General features: G+C 38.5%; 1 protein-coding gene across 2 annotated transcripts in view; it reads left to right on the forward strand.

Annotated features, from left to right (window-relative positions):
- The window catches only part of LOC121926077 (minichromosome maintenance complex binding protein), a 29487-nt gene extending 13107 nt beyond the window's left edge, over nt 1–16380 (forward strand). The window contains exons 8-17 of one of the 2 annotated variants that reach the window (XR_006102972.1): nt 1–101; nt 3344–3519; nt 4882–5005; nt 6583–6700; nt 8156–8321; nt 10264–10397; nt 12718–12882; nt 13601–13689; nt 13825–13907; nt 15199–15336. Coding sequence is in view for 1 of the 2 variants with exons in the window: in XM_042458693.1 (XP_042314627.1) it covers nt 1–101; nt 3344–3519; nt 4882–5005; nt 6583–6700; nt 8156–8321; nt 10264–10397; nt 12718–12882; nt 13601–13689; nt 15199–15325 (1200 nt within the window). In the remaining variant the exon portion in view is untranslated. Of the gene's footprint in view, nt 102–3343; nt 3520–4881; nt 5006–6582; nt 6701–8155; nt 8322–10263; nt 10398–12717; nt 12883–13600; nt 13690–13824; nt 13908–15198 lie in introns of both variants that reach the window. The other variant, XM_042458693.1, reaches the window with a different exon arrangement.
- The last annotated feature ends 480 nt before the right edge of the window (nt 16381–16860 follow it).

The following is a 16860-nucleotide window of genomic DNA, read 5'->3' on the forward strand; positions in this document are numbered from 1 at the left end:
ATATATGAAAACGGGGATAGCTTCAAGTTGAATGATGTTCTTGAGGTGTATGGGATTTTATCTGTTGATCCTGTTCTGAACATAGTGAACAACGATGAAAGGTAACATTTGAGTGATGTAAGATCCCAATTTACAAGCATTTGTAAGTGTGTGTAAGTAAAAGTTAGGGTTAATCCACAAATTAGTGGGGCCAAGTAAGTTAATTGTTCCAGCTTTATTTACTGACTATACTCATGTATAAGTCTAGAAATTTTAGTTAAAAATTGACACAAAAAAACTTATCCATAGATTAATGTATATAAGTACATATGTACATGTACATGAGGATATAGGTATGTAAGTATTTACAGAACCATCCCCCTCTCTGAGTGGTGAAAGGCAAGGATGTAGTTTTTTCTGGGAGCACTTAAAATAAGCACCGACCCCCTCTACTCTCTCATCCATCTAGCATTGTGGGTAAGTACAAATAGTTATGCCTGCCAGAATTTTGTAAATTCTTTGGCATTGTTTTCCTTTACTTCATCCTATGCATCCTTTGTTACTTGCCCCTGAATTTTACTCCCGACTTTTCCACGGGTCTTATCAAAATCCATAATTTTGGCTCCAAAACCTGTTCTTGACATACATGAGGTTGACTTATAGTCAAGTATATATGGTATGTTGTAATATAATGGATGGGGAGTTGGATTTTGGTCTGGGAAGTCTGGGCTTAAATTCTTCCTCTTTAGTAGGCTCATATGTAGATTGGGGCGCAGGGTAGGTAACCAACATTTGGCTTAATTTTTATCCATATGATGAGCCCTACTCTTAGACTTTCAGCCAAATCAAAAATCCAACCTAAACATTGTTTTCACTGCCAAGAATTTTGGATAATTGTGGAGCAATTTTTGGCATTATAACTTATCTTTTAAATTATTGTAAACTGCCTTGGATCCCCAGACAGGAGAAAGATGGGGTACAAATTGAGTGAATGAATGAGAAAACAAATAAAGGAGGTGGGGACTTAATAGATAATGCTGCTCCATGAAGCATTTGGTGGGTAGATTTGGGGTGTTTTACTTTTTTATTTTTGTGTTGAAAATTGCTTAGAGACAGGGCTTCCACAGCAGTATCTCTGTTTCCATTTATGAAATTATTTTGCACTACTTCATAGAATGATAGAAAAGGTCATTACTAGAAGGATCAGTTGTGAACTAAACTCTAATTTTACTAACTGGATATGCAGGGCAGTTGCACTCTACTTCTTTACATACATAACACAAAGATGCTGGCTGGCACAAAAGTTCTAGTGCTAAAAACAAACATTACTCTCTACCTCAAACAGGTTTGGCATCTTCCCATTTGGTGAGATCAGCTTTAAGTATGCATCTTGCTGTGTACTTGCTGTTAACACAGGGTAACACAGAGGAAAAGTATTGTAGGATTTGGCTTTGATAGCTATACTATAAGGAAATAAAATATGTTTTGAAGTCATAATGCAAATTATTTTCAAATAGAATAGTGCCAATTATGTAAATTAAAGAGCATTTTTATAGTGCTGATAAAATTCTTCTGGCATTACACAAATAAGAATCAAATTAAAATTATCATAATCTGCTATATCTGTTTTATTTGATTCTTATATATTCATCATTACTATTATTATTATTATACTTTATATAGTTCTATAGATTTACACAGTGCTGTACACACAAACAATAAAATCAGTAAAAATGAAACCACCAATGGCATACATTCTAAAAATACATATAAAACAATAGATAATAATACAAGATAGAATTAGATAAAAATAAGCAGACAACAAATGAAAAAGATCAAATATCAAATCAAATATCAGATAACAAACGGATAAACAATCACACAATGCCTGGGAACGCTTTCCTGAACAATATAGTCTCCAACTCAGTTTTAAAACTGGTTAAAGAAGTGAAGACCCATTTTCATGGGGGAAGGAGGTTCCAGGAGTGAGGGGCAGCAAGCGAGAAGGGACAAATCCGGGACAGGGGGGATGGAAATCCTAGGCTGGGATAGCAGACCTTGACTACCAGAACGGAAGGTACAAGTAGGGATGTCAGGAGAAAGAAGTTCTAATAAATAAGGAGGGGCCAGCCCATGGAGAGCTTTAAAAGTCAACAACAAAAGCCTATACTGAATATGGAAGGGGAAGGGAAGCCAGTGAAGGGATGATAATAGAGGAGTAACATGGTCAAAGCGGCGAGCGGATGTAATAATGCATGCAGCTGAATGCTGGACAGCAATCAATGGACCGAGGTGAGAGAGGAAGCCCTGCTAGAAGGAGGTTACAATAATCTAATCGCGAGACCACCAGGGCATGGACCAGAGCAGTAGGGGCTGGGAGAAATGGATGAATTTTAGGAATATTGTAGAGAAAGAATCCACAGGCCTTGCCTGTGGCCTGGATCTGGGGGATACCCAACAGAGAAGAGTCAAAAATAAAACCAAGACTATAGGATTCCTGGATTGGTCAAATAGAGATGTCATCAACAGAAACAGAAAAGGAGTATTGAAGAGTAGACTTAGGTGGGAAAAGGAGAAGCTCTGTTTTGGACATATTGAGCTTCAAGCGTCGATGCCGCATCTACTGAGAGACAGCTGTTGCTTAAGTGAAATGCTTTCATTTGTTGTTTATGAAATTGTAAGAAGCTAAGTAGGCCACAGGAAAAGGTTGTCTTCTGTGATGTGCCTTATGAAACGGAAATAAAAATTTGGCCATCTCCTATTATACTGATTAAATGATCTGTTGTGAATTCATTTAGTTATTTTTAAAATACAGAAATTATTTTAAGACTTGAACTCTGAAATGTTATACTTCAGTAAAATATTGTCAAGGAGCATTAGCATCTTTTCTTTATAACCTAATTACAAACCATGCTGCTAAGATACCAACTTTCTCAATAGATGTAGTGTTCCTTATGAAGCATGATTGTGTCTTCACTGTTTTAGAAGCCTGGCTGTGTTGTTTGTCAGCAACATGAGGAAAATTTCTAGTCAAGTTTTCCTGTTTTCATTTCAGGCACTTGGTGTTCCACCTTGGCTCCAAATACTGTAGCCTGGTGTTCAGGAGACATCATCTTCCCCTACATTCCTTGGGTTTTCCTCCCAAATATAGTAATTCTGGGAAGTACAAGGTTTGCTTCTGACAAGCCTGGCTTGACATTGCATGGTTGAAGCCTACAGGATTCCCCCCTTCTGAATTGCATGATGCATTTTATTTTGGTTTTTGGTTTTTATTTTGCTTTAATCTTACTCTGTGTAATACATAATCATCAATGGCTGTATAAATTGCACACAATATATCTAAGCTTGCCTTTTTATTTTCTAGAGAGAATTCATCATCTCCAGTGGAATCTATGGATTGTATGGACACAGTGGAAGAACAGAGAGTTCATAGTCCACCAGCTTCATTAGTTCCCAGAATCCATGTGATTTTAGCACAGAAACTTCAGCACATAAATCCATTGGTGCCTGCCTGCCTTAATGAAGAGGAAAGCAAGAACTGTAAGTATTTAACCTATTAAGAGGAAGATTAGCTCATTACAATTGAATGTTTAACTGGAGTTTATTGTTCCCAATTCCACTTGCACAAAAAATCAGTCCTTGAGGGCTTCTATATTTCACACACAAAACTATGCCTTTAAATATTTTTATTATTTTGTTTTTGACTCTCACATTTTCTATTGACAAATTGCATTATGATTGCTTGCTTATTTAAGAGCTGTGACCTAAGCTGCATTTGTCTTTTTTCCCTGTAAAGCCTTTGCCTGTATAAAAGCACAAGCATTACCCATCCTATGGATCAACAGCTGAGATTCTGATCAACAACTCTAGTTTTTCAAATGAACAAATGAATTGAAATGTGCAAAGAGGTGTTTGTGTGTATGTACACATGGTGCAAAAAACCCTAAAAAGATACATTGCTGTTAAAACATACCCAACACCCACAGCTGTTCCTCCCAGTACACTGGTACCCCGGGATACGAACGCGCCGCGATACGAAATTTCCGGGTTACGAAAAAAAATATATTAATTAATTATTTCCGGGTTACGAAGGTTTACCCGGGTTACGAAAAAACGCTGGCGCTTTTTAAAATGGAGCCGCGGCGGAGCCGCGGCTTTTCCCCATTAGCGCCTATGGGGATTCGGCTAACGAAAAACTTCCGGGTTACGAAAATGGCGCCGGAACGAATTAATTTCGTAACCCGGGGGACGAGTGTATTTGGTTTCCAGACTGTTCAGCATCTTACATCACTCTCCTTCAGACATCTTCCTGCATACTTCATTTCATATGACATTAAAAACAATTGATGCTGAATTGTATTCCTAACTTAAAACAGTGGCATAGAATTGAGAGGTGCATTTGCAGGTGCCACACAGCTGTTTTTCTTCAACAATGCTATGTGCAAGGAAGTTAGATGCATCTAGAATATCTTTCATGTGTGAGTTTGTTTCACATAGCTAATTGTGAACATATTGGATAGTGATTTATATCTAGATCTGAACAAGCAATATTTTTCTTCTGACAGCAGCAGTGGATTTCAGAGGTGTTTATGGGGCCATATATTTGACTGACTACAAGCTATATTTGTACCTTGTGGCATCCTTACACTATTCCTTGTTTATGTCATAACATGAAGTATATAATAAGAGATTATGCTTGAAGCTATGATGGGAATAGTAATGTCCTATGCTGAGAAAATTTGCTCCAACTGTGAACAAAGAACATTGTTTCAAGACTCAAGTAGGCAAATCTGGAGTAAGACTACTTGCTTTTCTGCTGAGTACATTTAACTGCATTAAAGAGTCATATTTAATACCAATGATATGATGGTTCTGACTCCTGCCTATTCTTATCTTTGTTAGTCATTTCTAGCTTTATGTCTGAACTGTCACCAGTCAGAGCAGAGTTACTTGGATTCCTCACTCATGCCTTCTTAGGAGACAGCCTGGCTGCTGAATACCTTATATTGCATCTCATCTCCACAGTGTAAGAAAGTCATATGTTGATAATATTTCCAGACATTCTGTAAATTGAGAGGTGCTTTCTGACTACATAAGGTTTTGAATTAAGGGGAGCATTTCCACAAGTAGAAGAGAGGTGATCTTTGCTAATTCCCCCACCCCTTGCAATCTACTATGTGCCCCGCCCCCACCAAGTAGTCTTTGGAAGACTGGTGGACCGTGAAGAACAATGGAGAAGGTGGCAGTGGGGACTGCATCAGGAGGAGGAAATTGGTGAAAACCACCCCTGCACTTTCTGAAGACTAAATTCCTAATCCATCTTGTTTTTCAATCAAAGATAGTTACACCAGCATGTTAAAGTGCAATATGTATGGTGCATTTAGCAAATTAGATGTTCTTTTCAGGAGTCCAAAATGGCAATTACCTCATCATCAGGCTGTTCCAGTCTTGCAGGTCAGAATGTCTTATGTGTTACGCAGATTCTTGTAAAAAACATACAAAGGAGTCTTGTAGCACCTTGAGAGTAACTGCAAGAAATTTGTAGCATAATAGCAATAGCAGCTTTATTTATATACTGCTTCTTACCGCACTGAGCAGTCTCTAAGTGGTTTACAACTGTAAGCTAATTGCCCCCATCATTTTACTCATTTTAGCAGCCTCAGAAGGATGCAAGGCTGAGTAGACCCTTGTGGTTTATGAGTGGCTACAGTACTGGCATAAGCTTTCATAGATTGTGTCTACTTCATCAGATTCATTACATCAATGACTGAGTTTATAAAAGCTTACACTACAAATGCTTTTCACTCGATCTCAAAAGTGCTACAGTGTGTTCTTATTTGATTTCGTTTTACTATACAGAGAGATGAAATTCTTTGGGTAAAAAAATGCAAGCAAGCAACACTGTTTAGTACTTTATACTTGAATGCTGTTGTTTCTAAGTAATCTAGCTGCAGGTTGAAATGTTTGATGGTAACATATAAATGTAAATTTTAACTTCACAATAGATCATTTTCTGTGTGAGAACTATTTTATATTACTTTACACATATGTTAAGCATTTCAAGTGCATAGAGTTGTGATGTAGTTTCCCAGCAGCTTTTCAGATACATCTTAAATTTCCTAATTATTTGAAAACACTGGGAATATGATTGAAATATTTTTAAAATCAGCCTTCTTTTGAAGCATTTACCTGATGGCAATCAAGCTGTCACAGAAGGTATGGAATGTCCCATTCATTTCCTATCTTCTGCAAAGTAACAAAGCGGGCTGTGAGACAAGGAGCGTTTTCCCTTCTGTATTCAGTATAAAAAGAGAGTGGGCAATTTTAGAAGGGATTTTGTATTTCCATAGCTGGAATGTCTTTTGCCTTGGTAGAGATAATTGACCCACATAATCCTTATATAAAGCTGAAAACATTAATAATATACAGAAGTCTCAAACTGGTTAAGTTTTCAGAGTTGAGTTTAGTTTTTAAATATTCTGTGGCTTTGAGGTATTTGGATAGTGGCCAAAAACATGAAAAAATCATGAAGGTGCCAGTAACTTTTAATGATCACTGTTAACAGCCCTTGGGTGCTGAACTTCTTTTTTGTTTATTATCTAGCTATGCAAGAAGAGATGTCCTTCCTCTGGGAAAATTCACAGTCAATTTAAGTGGCTGTCCAAGAAACAGTGTCTTCACAGAGCATATATACCGTATTATTCAACAACTTGTTCCTGCAGTAAGAATTACAATTCTATGATTATTAATATAAATTATTATGCACTAGTTCAGCTGTATATATTTTTTCTATATTAGTTACCTATACTGGATATTTTGCTGAAGATGCTGGACACATACCTAAAAAGGACAGATATCTGCTCCCCTACAATATTTCTGTTCTAGTGCATGAAACTTAGCTGGGCCCCATACCAGGAGAAAGGCAAGATATAAGTTAATAAATAAATCAACTATTTGTACCCCGCTTCCATGGTGATTGGGTACATGGGTGTAGAGAAGAATGGGCTGAGGTCCATGGGCTGCACACATGCATATATGCACAGACATATAGCCCACTAGCCTTTTCTACTAATTACTCAAAATGAGGAGGTCATTTTGCCATGTTCTAGGCCCAAGAGAGAAGCCTTTTCACAAAACAAAGTAAGCAGGAATTATTTCTAGTCTTGAAAAAAGCCCTCTTGGCTGTAGAATAACCAGCTGGGGAAAAAAACATGGCAAAATTGGCTCCCCCCCCCCCCAAAAAAAAAAGGGCACAGTCACCATTTTAAGGTTTTGCTACCTGTTACTACTCCATATATCTGGCTTCTAGGACACTATTTTTAATTTCTAGATCATGGTAAGGGGGCTACACCACTATAGAGAGGCAAAAGTTAGTGTCTAAAGAATTTTATAACATGTTTGGGAGTAATACAATTAATTACATAACAGTGTAACTGTCCTTGAACAATGTGATATCTTGAGTACAACAGAGCATGTATGTCTCAAACTGGTTAAGTTTTCAGAGCTTTCTGTCTTTTTAAACATTGTGAAGTCGAAGGCTTTCATGGCCAGCATTCATAGTTTTTTGTGGGTTTTTGGGGCTATGTGGCCATGTTCTAGAAGAGTTTCTTCCTGCTGGCGAAATGTCAGGCAGAAACTCTTCTAGAACATGGCCACATAGCCCTAAAAACCCACAAAAAACTAATTTAAAACATTGCCCAAACAGTTGTTATTGTTGTCTGTCCCTTTAAGGCATTTCTGACCTATCATAACCCTAAGGAGAATCAATCATGGAGTGTCTTGGCAAGATTTTTCAGAGAGGGTTTGTCATTATCTTCCACTGAGACTGAGAGTATGACTTGCCCAAGGTCTCCCATGCAGTTTCATGGCTAAGCAGGGATTCAGATCCTGGTCTCCTGGAGTCCTAGTTAAACCATTACACATTGCTGGCACAAAATCTTGATATATTAACATTCAGCTTTTGTTTACTAATTACAAATATTAGAATAGAGATTTGTTTTCCCAAAATAATGAAGGAGTGGCTACAAAATGGCTGTTTGCAGCTATTTGATCCTCTCTTTTGGAATAGTTTTTTCACACATCAGTTATCTCTGTTGGTTTAGTGAAATATAATAGGCTCATTGTCTGTTGGGGCATTTTCTAGCTGATAACTCAAAACTTTCATTTTTCTTGGCAGTCCTATCGCCTGCAAATGACCATAGAGAACATGAACCAATTGCAATTTAACCCACACAAGGACTACACAGCTAATCGTTTGGTTAGTGGAGTGCTACAGCTGGCAAGCAATACCTCGCTTGTCATAGATGAGACTTTGCTTGAGCAAGGACAGCTTGACACGAGAGGTTGGTACTTATGCATTATCCCAGTACAAGACTTTTCTGTTAAAGTATGTTTAAAAGAGAAAATATAATGATGGTTGTGCCTGTTGTACTGTTTAATTATTTCACTGTTGACACATTTTTCTCATCAGACTGGAGATTCTCAATTTAGTATTTAGTTCATTATAAGTCTCACTTTTAAATATTTACCAGGACCCCAGAATTACTCATAACATTAAATTTCTAAACTATACAGTACAGTATGATATGGCAATGGCATTCATTAAAAGAGAAGAAAATCTAAGTCTATGCTGACCATCAAAAATTAAATAAGTAAAGAGTCAATCTCACCTCCCTCAGGAGGACACTTCAGAGTTGGGTTGCTGTTACTGAACATTTAATTAACTGGTACCAGCCTGTCATTTCACTGCCAGTTTGATAGTCCCAACTGAATTGTTTTTTTGTTTCTTGTTAGTCTTTAGTTTAGTTTTAAGTGATATATGCAGTTGATGCCCATCCTCACTGCTTCTTCACACAGCTGGCAACTTGACACTATAAAAACATTCATACCTTAAATTAAAAGGAAAAATTAAAATCCTGCCTGGTGCATTTTTTACCATGTATATTTTCTGAAGTCAACAATTCTATTTGGATTTTTTCCCCTGAGATGTCAGTGAGACCACTGTTCCCTCCATTGGCCTCAATCCTAACTTTCCTTCCATGAATGGAACACAGTTCACATTGATAGAATGTGGCTTCCTACTTTACAACCTCATCTGCTCCCTTGAAAATCTGCTCTAGAGGGTTTGGGGGTTCTCAGGAAATGGTGTGCTTTGCTTCTTTATGGAATTTTTATCATGCATCTCAGAGCCATTTATATGCAGTTTGCTACTAAATGATGGCTCATGCTCCTAGCTCCTTTTTTTCAGTTAGTCTCAAAGGTGCTATAAGATCCCTTTGCATACAGACAGTAGTATGTTCATTTCTGAGATCATAATTAGTGCTGCAGCACTGTTACTGTTGTCTCTTCCAGGTGATAGGACTGATACAGTAGCACCTAGTATGTACACTTTTTGTCCAGCAAATGAATAGCACAGCACTTCAGATTAATTTCTTTTCACGTGGTAAAAAAAATGGAGCACAAGACATTGGGATTTTTAGCAATAAACACCTGGAGAAGAATGTACATAGAACCCTGCAGCAAGGCTTTTAGTAGTGATGAGCATTCAGGGTAAGGCAAGGTAGAAAATTTGTCATCATTTTCACTCTGCAGCATTTTTTTTACTGCCAAAAGAAGATACATGTGAATCATCTTGCCTGGCGAAAAGTCCTTGTCCCATGTGAACTGTATTTTAAGTTGGCTGCTGTAAACCCTTTGAAGGATGATAAGATTAGTGCTAGCAGTGGGGTTTAGTTTTTGGCCCTGTGGCATTGTGTAGACGTAATACATTACGGGAACAAAACAAGATTTTCTAATTGTAAGAATTCACCTTTGTTTGTTGAAGAGTTTGTCTTATTTGAATGTATTTAATGTGTTTCTTTTGCATACAACCCTTTTTTCCCTAAATGTCATATTTTGATAAGTTGATTTACAGTATTCGGTGTGTGAGCTGCTGTAGGAAAACTGCATGTTATCTAAATTAAACTAACCTTAACCTCCCATTAAGATTTTGACTTACATACATTTCAGCACTTTTTTAGATAACTAGTTCCTACAACTGAAAATAACTCTGTAGTGTCTTTTTTCAGTTTTGAGTGATATTGGGACACCTCCCTAATTTCATTTGATATCCCGAATAAGATTTTTGTGTTTTTCTTGTAGTTTTAAGGAGAGGGTTTCTGCATAGATACTAATACACTGTGCATAAAGAACTATCCCTGTTAGCGGATAATTTTATGTTTTCATCTTATAAAAACTGACGGTCTTGCTCTGAAATCAAAATATTTCTTCTCTTTGTCTCCTTAGGTGTGCACAATGTGACAGCACTGGGTGACCTGATAACTTGGCAGAAGGTGGATTATGACTTTAGTTACCACCAGATGGAATTCCCATGCAACATTAATGTCCTTATCACATCAGAGGGCAGATCACTCCTACCGGTACGGCAATGCTGAACTTGGAGAGAGGCCTCATTTACGTTATAACTTTGTAATTAAAAAATAGCACAGTATCCTGCTAGCGTGCTGTATGTTAATTTGTGACAGCCTTTAATTAATTATTACAATTTTTATGACTTGACATTTTACTTTCAAAATGAAAGGGAAATGCTGGAGCAGTATATGAGTAGGAGTGCATAAATTTTAAGATATCTTTATGTTCTTATCCATTGTTGCTACATATGCTGTTGCATTTGGAGATAGAGAAGAAATGAAACCATTTCTGCTACAAAATTTAGACTCGAGTCCTTTGGTCCCTCCTCTTGTACAGAGATTTGAGGTTTGAGACAGAACCCTGGAACAATACACTGTTGGGGGCAACTATCGGCCCATCTCGCTGCTACCTTTTTTGGGGAAGGTGATCGAGAGAGCAGTCGCCTTCCAGCTTCAATCGATCTTGGATGACACCGATTTTCTGGACCCATTTCAAACTGGCTTCCGGGCGGGCTATGGAGTTGAGACTGCCATGGTCGCCTTAGTTGATGACCTCTGTCTGAGCATGGACAGGGGAAGCGTGTCCCTGTTAGTGCTCTTGGACATCTCGGCGGCTTTCGATACCATCGACCATGGTATCCTTCTGGAACGCCTGGGGGAGTTGGGTATCGGAGGCACTGCTTTGCAGTGGTTCCGGTCCTACCTCTCGGGTAGATTCCAGATGGTGGAGCTGGAGGATTGTCGCTCCGATAAGAGGGCACTTACATCCGGTGTCCCTCAGGGAGCGATTTTATCCCCTATGCTTTTTAACATCTACATGAAACCGCTGGGAGAGATCATCCGGAGACATGGGGCGCGGTGTTATCAGTATGCTGATGACACCCAAATACAGTGGTACCCCGGGTTACGAAATTAATTCGTTCCGCGGTTAATTTCGTAACCCGAAATACCTTCGTAAGCCGAATTCCCATAGGCGCTAATGGAAAAATAGCTCTCTGCTGCCCTCCGGTGGCGGAAAATAGCGCCGCGTTTTTTTCGTAACCCGAAGAAACCTTCGTAAGCCGAAGCAATAAATCCCTATGGGATTTTTTCGTATCCCGAAAAATTCGTAACCCGGCGCATTCGTATCCCGGGGTACCACTGTAATTTTCTCTGTGTCTCCGACTGATGCAGTAACTAAGGATGGCATCTCTCCTCTAGATGCCTGCTTGGCGTCAGTAATGGGCTGGATGACGGAGAACAAACTCAGTGTGAATCCAGGGAAAACGGAAGTACTGGTGATAGGTCCCTCGGTTCCGGGTGGTGAGATTTGTCAGCCTGTCCTGAATGGGGTCACACTCCCCTTGAGGGACTCGGTGCGCAGCTTGGGAGTACTCCTTGATTCGTCGCTTCATCTGACATCCCAGGTGGACGCGACGGTCAGGAGTGCTTGTTATCAGCTTCGGCTGATACGCCAGCTGCGCCCCTACCTGGGCCGTCGGGACCTTGAAACTGTTGTACATGCTTTGGTAACCTCTCGATTGGACTTCTGCAATGCGCTCTACATGGGGCAACCCTTGTACCAAACCCGGAAGCTTCAATTGGTGCAGAATATGGCAGCCAGACTGGTCGCTGGTAGTTCCAGGACAGACCACATAACACCTATTTTAAAAGATCTCCACTGGCTACCCATTCGCTTCCGAGCTCAATACAAGGTGTTGGTTTTGACCTATAAAGCCCTAAATGGCTTGGGCCCAGGGTACTTGGAGGACCGTCTCTCCCCATACAATCCGCCCCGCACACTCAGAACATCTGGGACCAATTTGTTAGAGGTCCCTAAATCCCATTTGGTGAGGACCTCACAGAGGGCTTTTACTATCACCGCCCCCTCATTGTGGAATAAGCTCCCTATCGAGCTCCGTTCCTCTGCATCTTTAGTTTCTTTTAAGAAACAATTAAAAACGCATCTATTCCAGCTGGCTTTTTCACTCTAGGTAATAGTGTTCTTTCTCTGCTCCTTGTTGTTGTTTTTCGACCCCGGATTAGTGCAATATATTGTCTTTTTCTTGCCCCTAGTGAATTGTGATTTGTATAGATTCCCGTTCCTACCCCTAGTAATGATGTTTTTAAACTTTTTATATTGTGATGTTTTATCTGTATTTTATTGTTTCTTGTCTTGTAAGCCGCCTTGATCATGCAATTGGAAAGGCGGGATATAAATAAAAATTATTATTATTATTATTATTCATCCTCTTTGTGTTTTGTTGCTGTACACAAGCCATGTATATCTCTTCTGCATGGAGATAATTAAGTGAAAAGATGAATGATGGTCTGTAATTTCTTTCCACAGTCAGACTGTCAGGTTCAGCTGCAGCCACAGCTCATTCCCCCTAACATGGAGGAATACATGAACAGCCTTCTCACAGCAGTGCTGCCATCCGTTCTCAACAAGTTCCGGATTTACTTAAGTTTGCTGAGACTGCTTGATTACAGTATATCTGACGAAGTGACAAAGGTACATAGAGTCTGCCTTGGTAGTATCCATGCTATGACTCAGAATTCAGGTTGGGAATAACCATTGCTGTAAACTGTCATTTCTCATAAATAGTGGCATTTTGTAAAACACCTCTAAACTTAATTAGTTCCTTTATCTAACCATAAGAGATGGTCCAGATTGATTATTTAGATTTTTAATACTATATGCTCTTATACTGAATTTCAAATGGCCACTAGTTCTGCCTATGCCTCTCTTTAAAAAAGGAGTACTTGCTTAGAACCAGTTAGGTTTTTGTTCAGTATTAGGAGAAAATGCACTGTACCACCTGGAGTAAGTAGGCAGTATCTATTGAGAAATGAAATGAAATTGGTGTAATCTTCTTGTAGTGGGGAGAATGCAATTTGCAATAATGTTCTCCAGAAAGCAAAGTTCCTTATAAAATCCTCCCTTAGACATTAAAGGAGCTGTTAAGATATGTGGAAGTAAAACTTTGTTCCAGTGTATAGACTGGAACCTATAATCTCTCTTTCAGTAGGTTTTTTTATTTATATATATATATAGCACAGCATTCGGACCAATGGTAAAGTCCTAAAAGGTTGTTATACTTGGGAAAGGGTATGTTTTATTAAAACATGCTCAAAAACTGTGATTAAACAAGTAAAGTAACTTGCATTGTAGCCTCTGTTGAGATAGTTTAAACTTATCTGAGTAGTTAATGAAACCAATCTTGGTACAGGCAGTAGAAGATGATTTTGTGGAAATGCGTAAAAATGACCCTGAGAGTATCACAGCAGATGATCTTCACCGAACTCTCCTTGTAGCAAGGTAAGAAGTGCAAATGCAGATTAATAGACTGAACATAAGAATCACTTACCCCAGAGATCATGTCAGGCCTTTAAGTGTCTCTTCATGGACCTTCTTCCCCATATGGTGTATTTATTTCCCTCTATTTCCTTTTAGGTAGTCGTTCATCTCTTTTCCACCTTTTGAGCATGAGGGTTTCTTCTTTGGCAGACAGCTGGATTCTGTTTGTAAACTAGATGGTGAGCAGGTTATGGCTGCTGCACAGAACTAAATTAAAGGGACATCTGGTGAATACACTTTCGTGGAATCTGTTAAATGAAAACTGAGTTATTCTACCTGACCTTACTTACAAGCAAGTTTTGATTAGAATGACTGAGTTCAGTAAGCCAGCTGTACTGTTAAGTGCTTGAGCTCAGTAAAATTCTGTGGTGTACAGACTTAGCTTCATTAAAGGATTATAGCAGTACACCTGAACCAAAATTTTGTGTTGGATGTTCAGGTTGCAGATATGTATATCAAGAAGTCCCTTTTCCACATTATTTCTTTTGTGGCAGGAGATGCCTTGTTTGTATTCTTTGTGCCAAGATTGGCCAATGTATGGTTCCCTTCCATTGGCCAGACTCACTGGTGCTGATGTGAGTTGTATTCCAACAACTGGCTGGACATACTGCTGCTCTCTGCACCATGTCCTGAAAATGGTACTAAAATGCAGTGCTCACCCAGCTGTTATATGAAGTAGGAATGGTTTTATATTGCAATGCCTACCTTATTCAAGGTGGAGTATTGATTGTAAAGCCTTAAATGGGTCCAACATACCTTAGGAAATGCTGTTCCTCCTCTATCTTTCTCCCCCTTTTACCTGTAGCTAGTTAGGGTTGCCATGGGCAAATCACATTCTCTTCATTAAAGGATGGCAGTGGCAAACCACCTCTAAATAAATCTTGCCAAGAAAAGCCTATGATTTGGTCACCATATATTAGAGTCAATATGAAGTCACATAACAAAGAAATTAGTTTCCCTGTTCAGATTCTGGCTCATAGGCTGTTCAGTGGCTGCTTAGAGCATTATTTTTATTTAGTGGCATTAATTATAGAGTTGCCCCCCCCCCTCTGCCGCCAGTGTTAGGAATTCAGACATTTTAAACATTAGTATGCACAAATAGCAGTTATTTGATCGTTTGTCTGAAGGTTTACATTATTTGTTATTTAAGTTCTTTGTGGACCACAAATAACCTGCCCCCCACCTCCCCCCAAAATTTGCACAAATATTTTGGGTGTGATTTTTGCCTGAAAACTGTGCATAAATGTGGCAATTTACAGCTGCTCACCCCTGTTATTAGTCTGTAATTTCTAGTATAGCTTTATTTTGTTTGTGGCTTTAATTTCTCCTTTTGTTTTTACAATATTTTCATTAGAATACAATAGAGGTTTTGATAATTACATTTACACAGTAAAAAATATTAGGCTGGTAGAAAATTTAAAGCCTCTCATACTACAAGGAATCTTTCTCATCTGTGTTTCTTGCCTGCAGGTTCCTTTCTCTAAGTGCTGGGCAAACAACTCTTTCACGAGAGAGGTGGCTAAGAGCAAAACAATTGGAAACACTGCGCAAGGCCAGGCTACAGGAGCAGCAATGTGTAAATGGAAATGAACTCTAGAGTTACAGCACCTACGTTGCTTACATAACTGCAATTTTTGCCTAATATGTCAAGCTAGTCTGAAGAGAGCTTATGTTTATATTGGGTTTTGTAGATAATTTATACCAGAAAATTATGGCTCTTTTCTCAAAGTTGAACACAATTTATGGTGTTCAGTAGATTAACACTGATTAATTTTTTGAAGCTCATTTTTTAACTGAACTAGCAACTATAGACAAACTGTTTGATATTAAAGATATATTATAAAAATGCTGTCTTACTTTTCCTATACTATAGGTAGGGGATAGGGGACCTTGGCATGAGTAGGTTGGAGTGGCACTTCAAGTGGGGATGCCTTCCCTGCTGATAAGTAACATCCTACAGGCAATAACTGATACACCACTTCCTTTGTAGTATGGGTATGTCCTAAGGAAACACTAATTTTATAGCAGATGTGGTGTTTACTATTCATCTGAAATACCAAAGGATGATGTTGGTAGGTTAACCAGTATCATGATCATTTGGTAGCATGGTCTGTTACTATCATACCATGCGATTCTTTTGGTAGTATAAATAATATAAGCTATTGGAGGTACCAATTAATATATATTTTACTTTCTAGTGTCAGCAGAATCATTCTGCACAATGTTGACTGTTTTATGCTGCAGAATTCTGGAGAACTATAGGTACATTCATACACACTATTATGGTGACCAGATTTCTTGGGCCTTAGAATGAAAGAGATGCACATTGCATGGAAACACGGGTAGGAGTGAGAGGGCTTTTTTTAAAAGGAAATGTGAATTCTGTTATTGATTCCATTCAGGAATCCACCAAACTTCAGTGGAAAACCACCATCCTAAAGTAATAGAGATAGTGATAATTTACCAAGGTTTTGAAGACAATATGGCATTTTCTATAATGTTGATCTTGAGGCTATGTCCAAAATCCACAATATCTCATTTAATCACACTTAAGTGCACCATCTCATTCAGAAGTGTTTTTTTTTTTAAACAGAAAAAGTTCAAGTGATTAAAAACGTGCCAGATACTATTACAGGCTTTCCATTTCTTAAGGTAAAAATTCTCTCAGCTGCTACCTGATGTACATGTTTTGCCTAAGCAGAGTATGTTTTTTCGTTCATCGGTATATTTTAGTATGTCTACAGGAGACAGTTCCACTGTTTGTTATTTTCCAGCCCCTACATCTAACCTGAGGCGAACTGTCCCCATTTACTCATAGTATCTATTTAGATATGCCATTAATGTGCGATCAGTGTGTGGTATTTTCTTCAAGAATTATCAATTTGTTTTGAAAAACAATCAGCAATTCCATCTTATCTCAGAACGAAGAAAAAGAGCAAGATGGCTTCCTTAAAGTGGCTGGTTATACTGTCTGAGATTTTTAAAATGGAGAAATAATTAATACCTGCTGTATACCACAAGTAGCTATAAAATACATCTAAGAGGAATGAAGAGCATGCAGGTATATATTGGATATTGGAGAGTTTCAACCCATTACTTTAGGCGAAGCCTGTATCTATTTAAGAAGAATTT

The sequence above is a fragment of the Sceloporus undulatus genome, chromosome 3, assembly GCF_019175285.1.
Source record: "Sceloporus undulatus isolate JIND9_A2432 ecotype Alabama chromosome 3, SceUnd_v1.1, whole genome shotgun sequence".
NCBI classification, from domain to species: Eukaryota; Metazoa; Chordata; class Lepidosauria; order Squamata; family Phrynosomatidae; genus Sceloporus; species Sceloporus undulatus.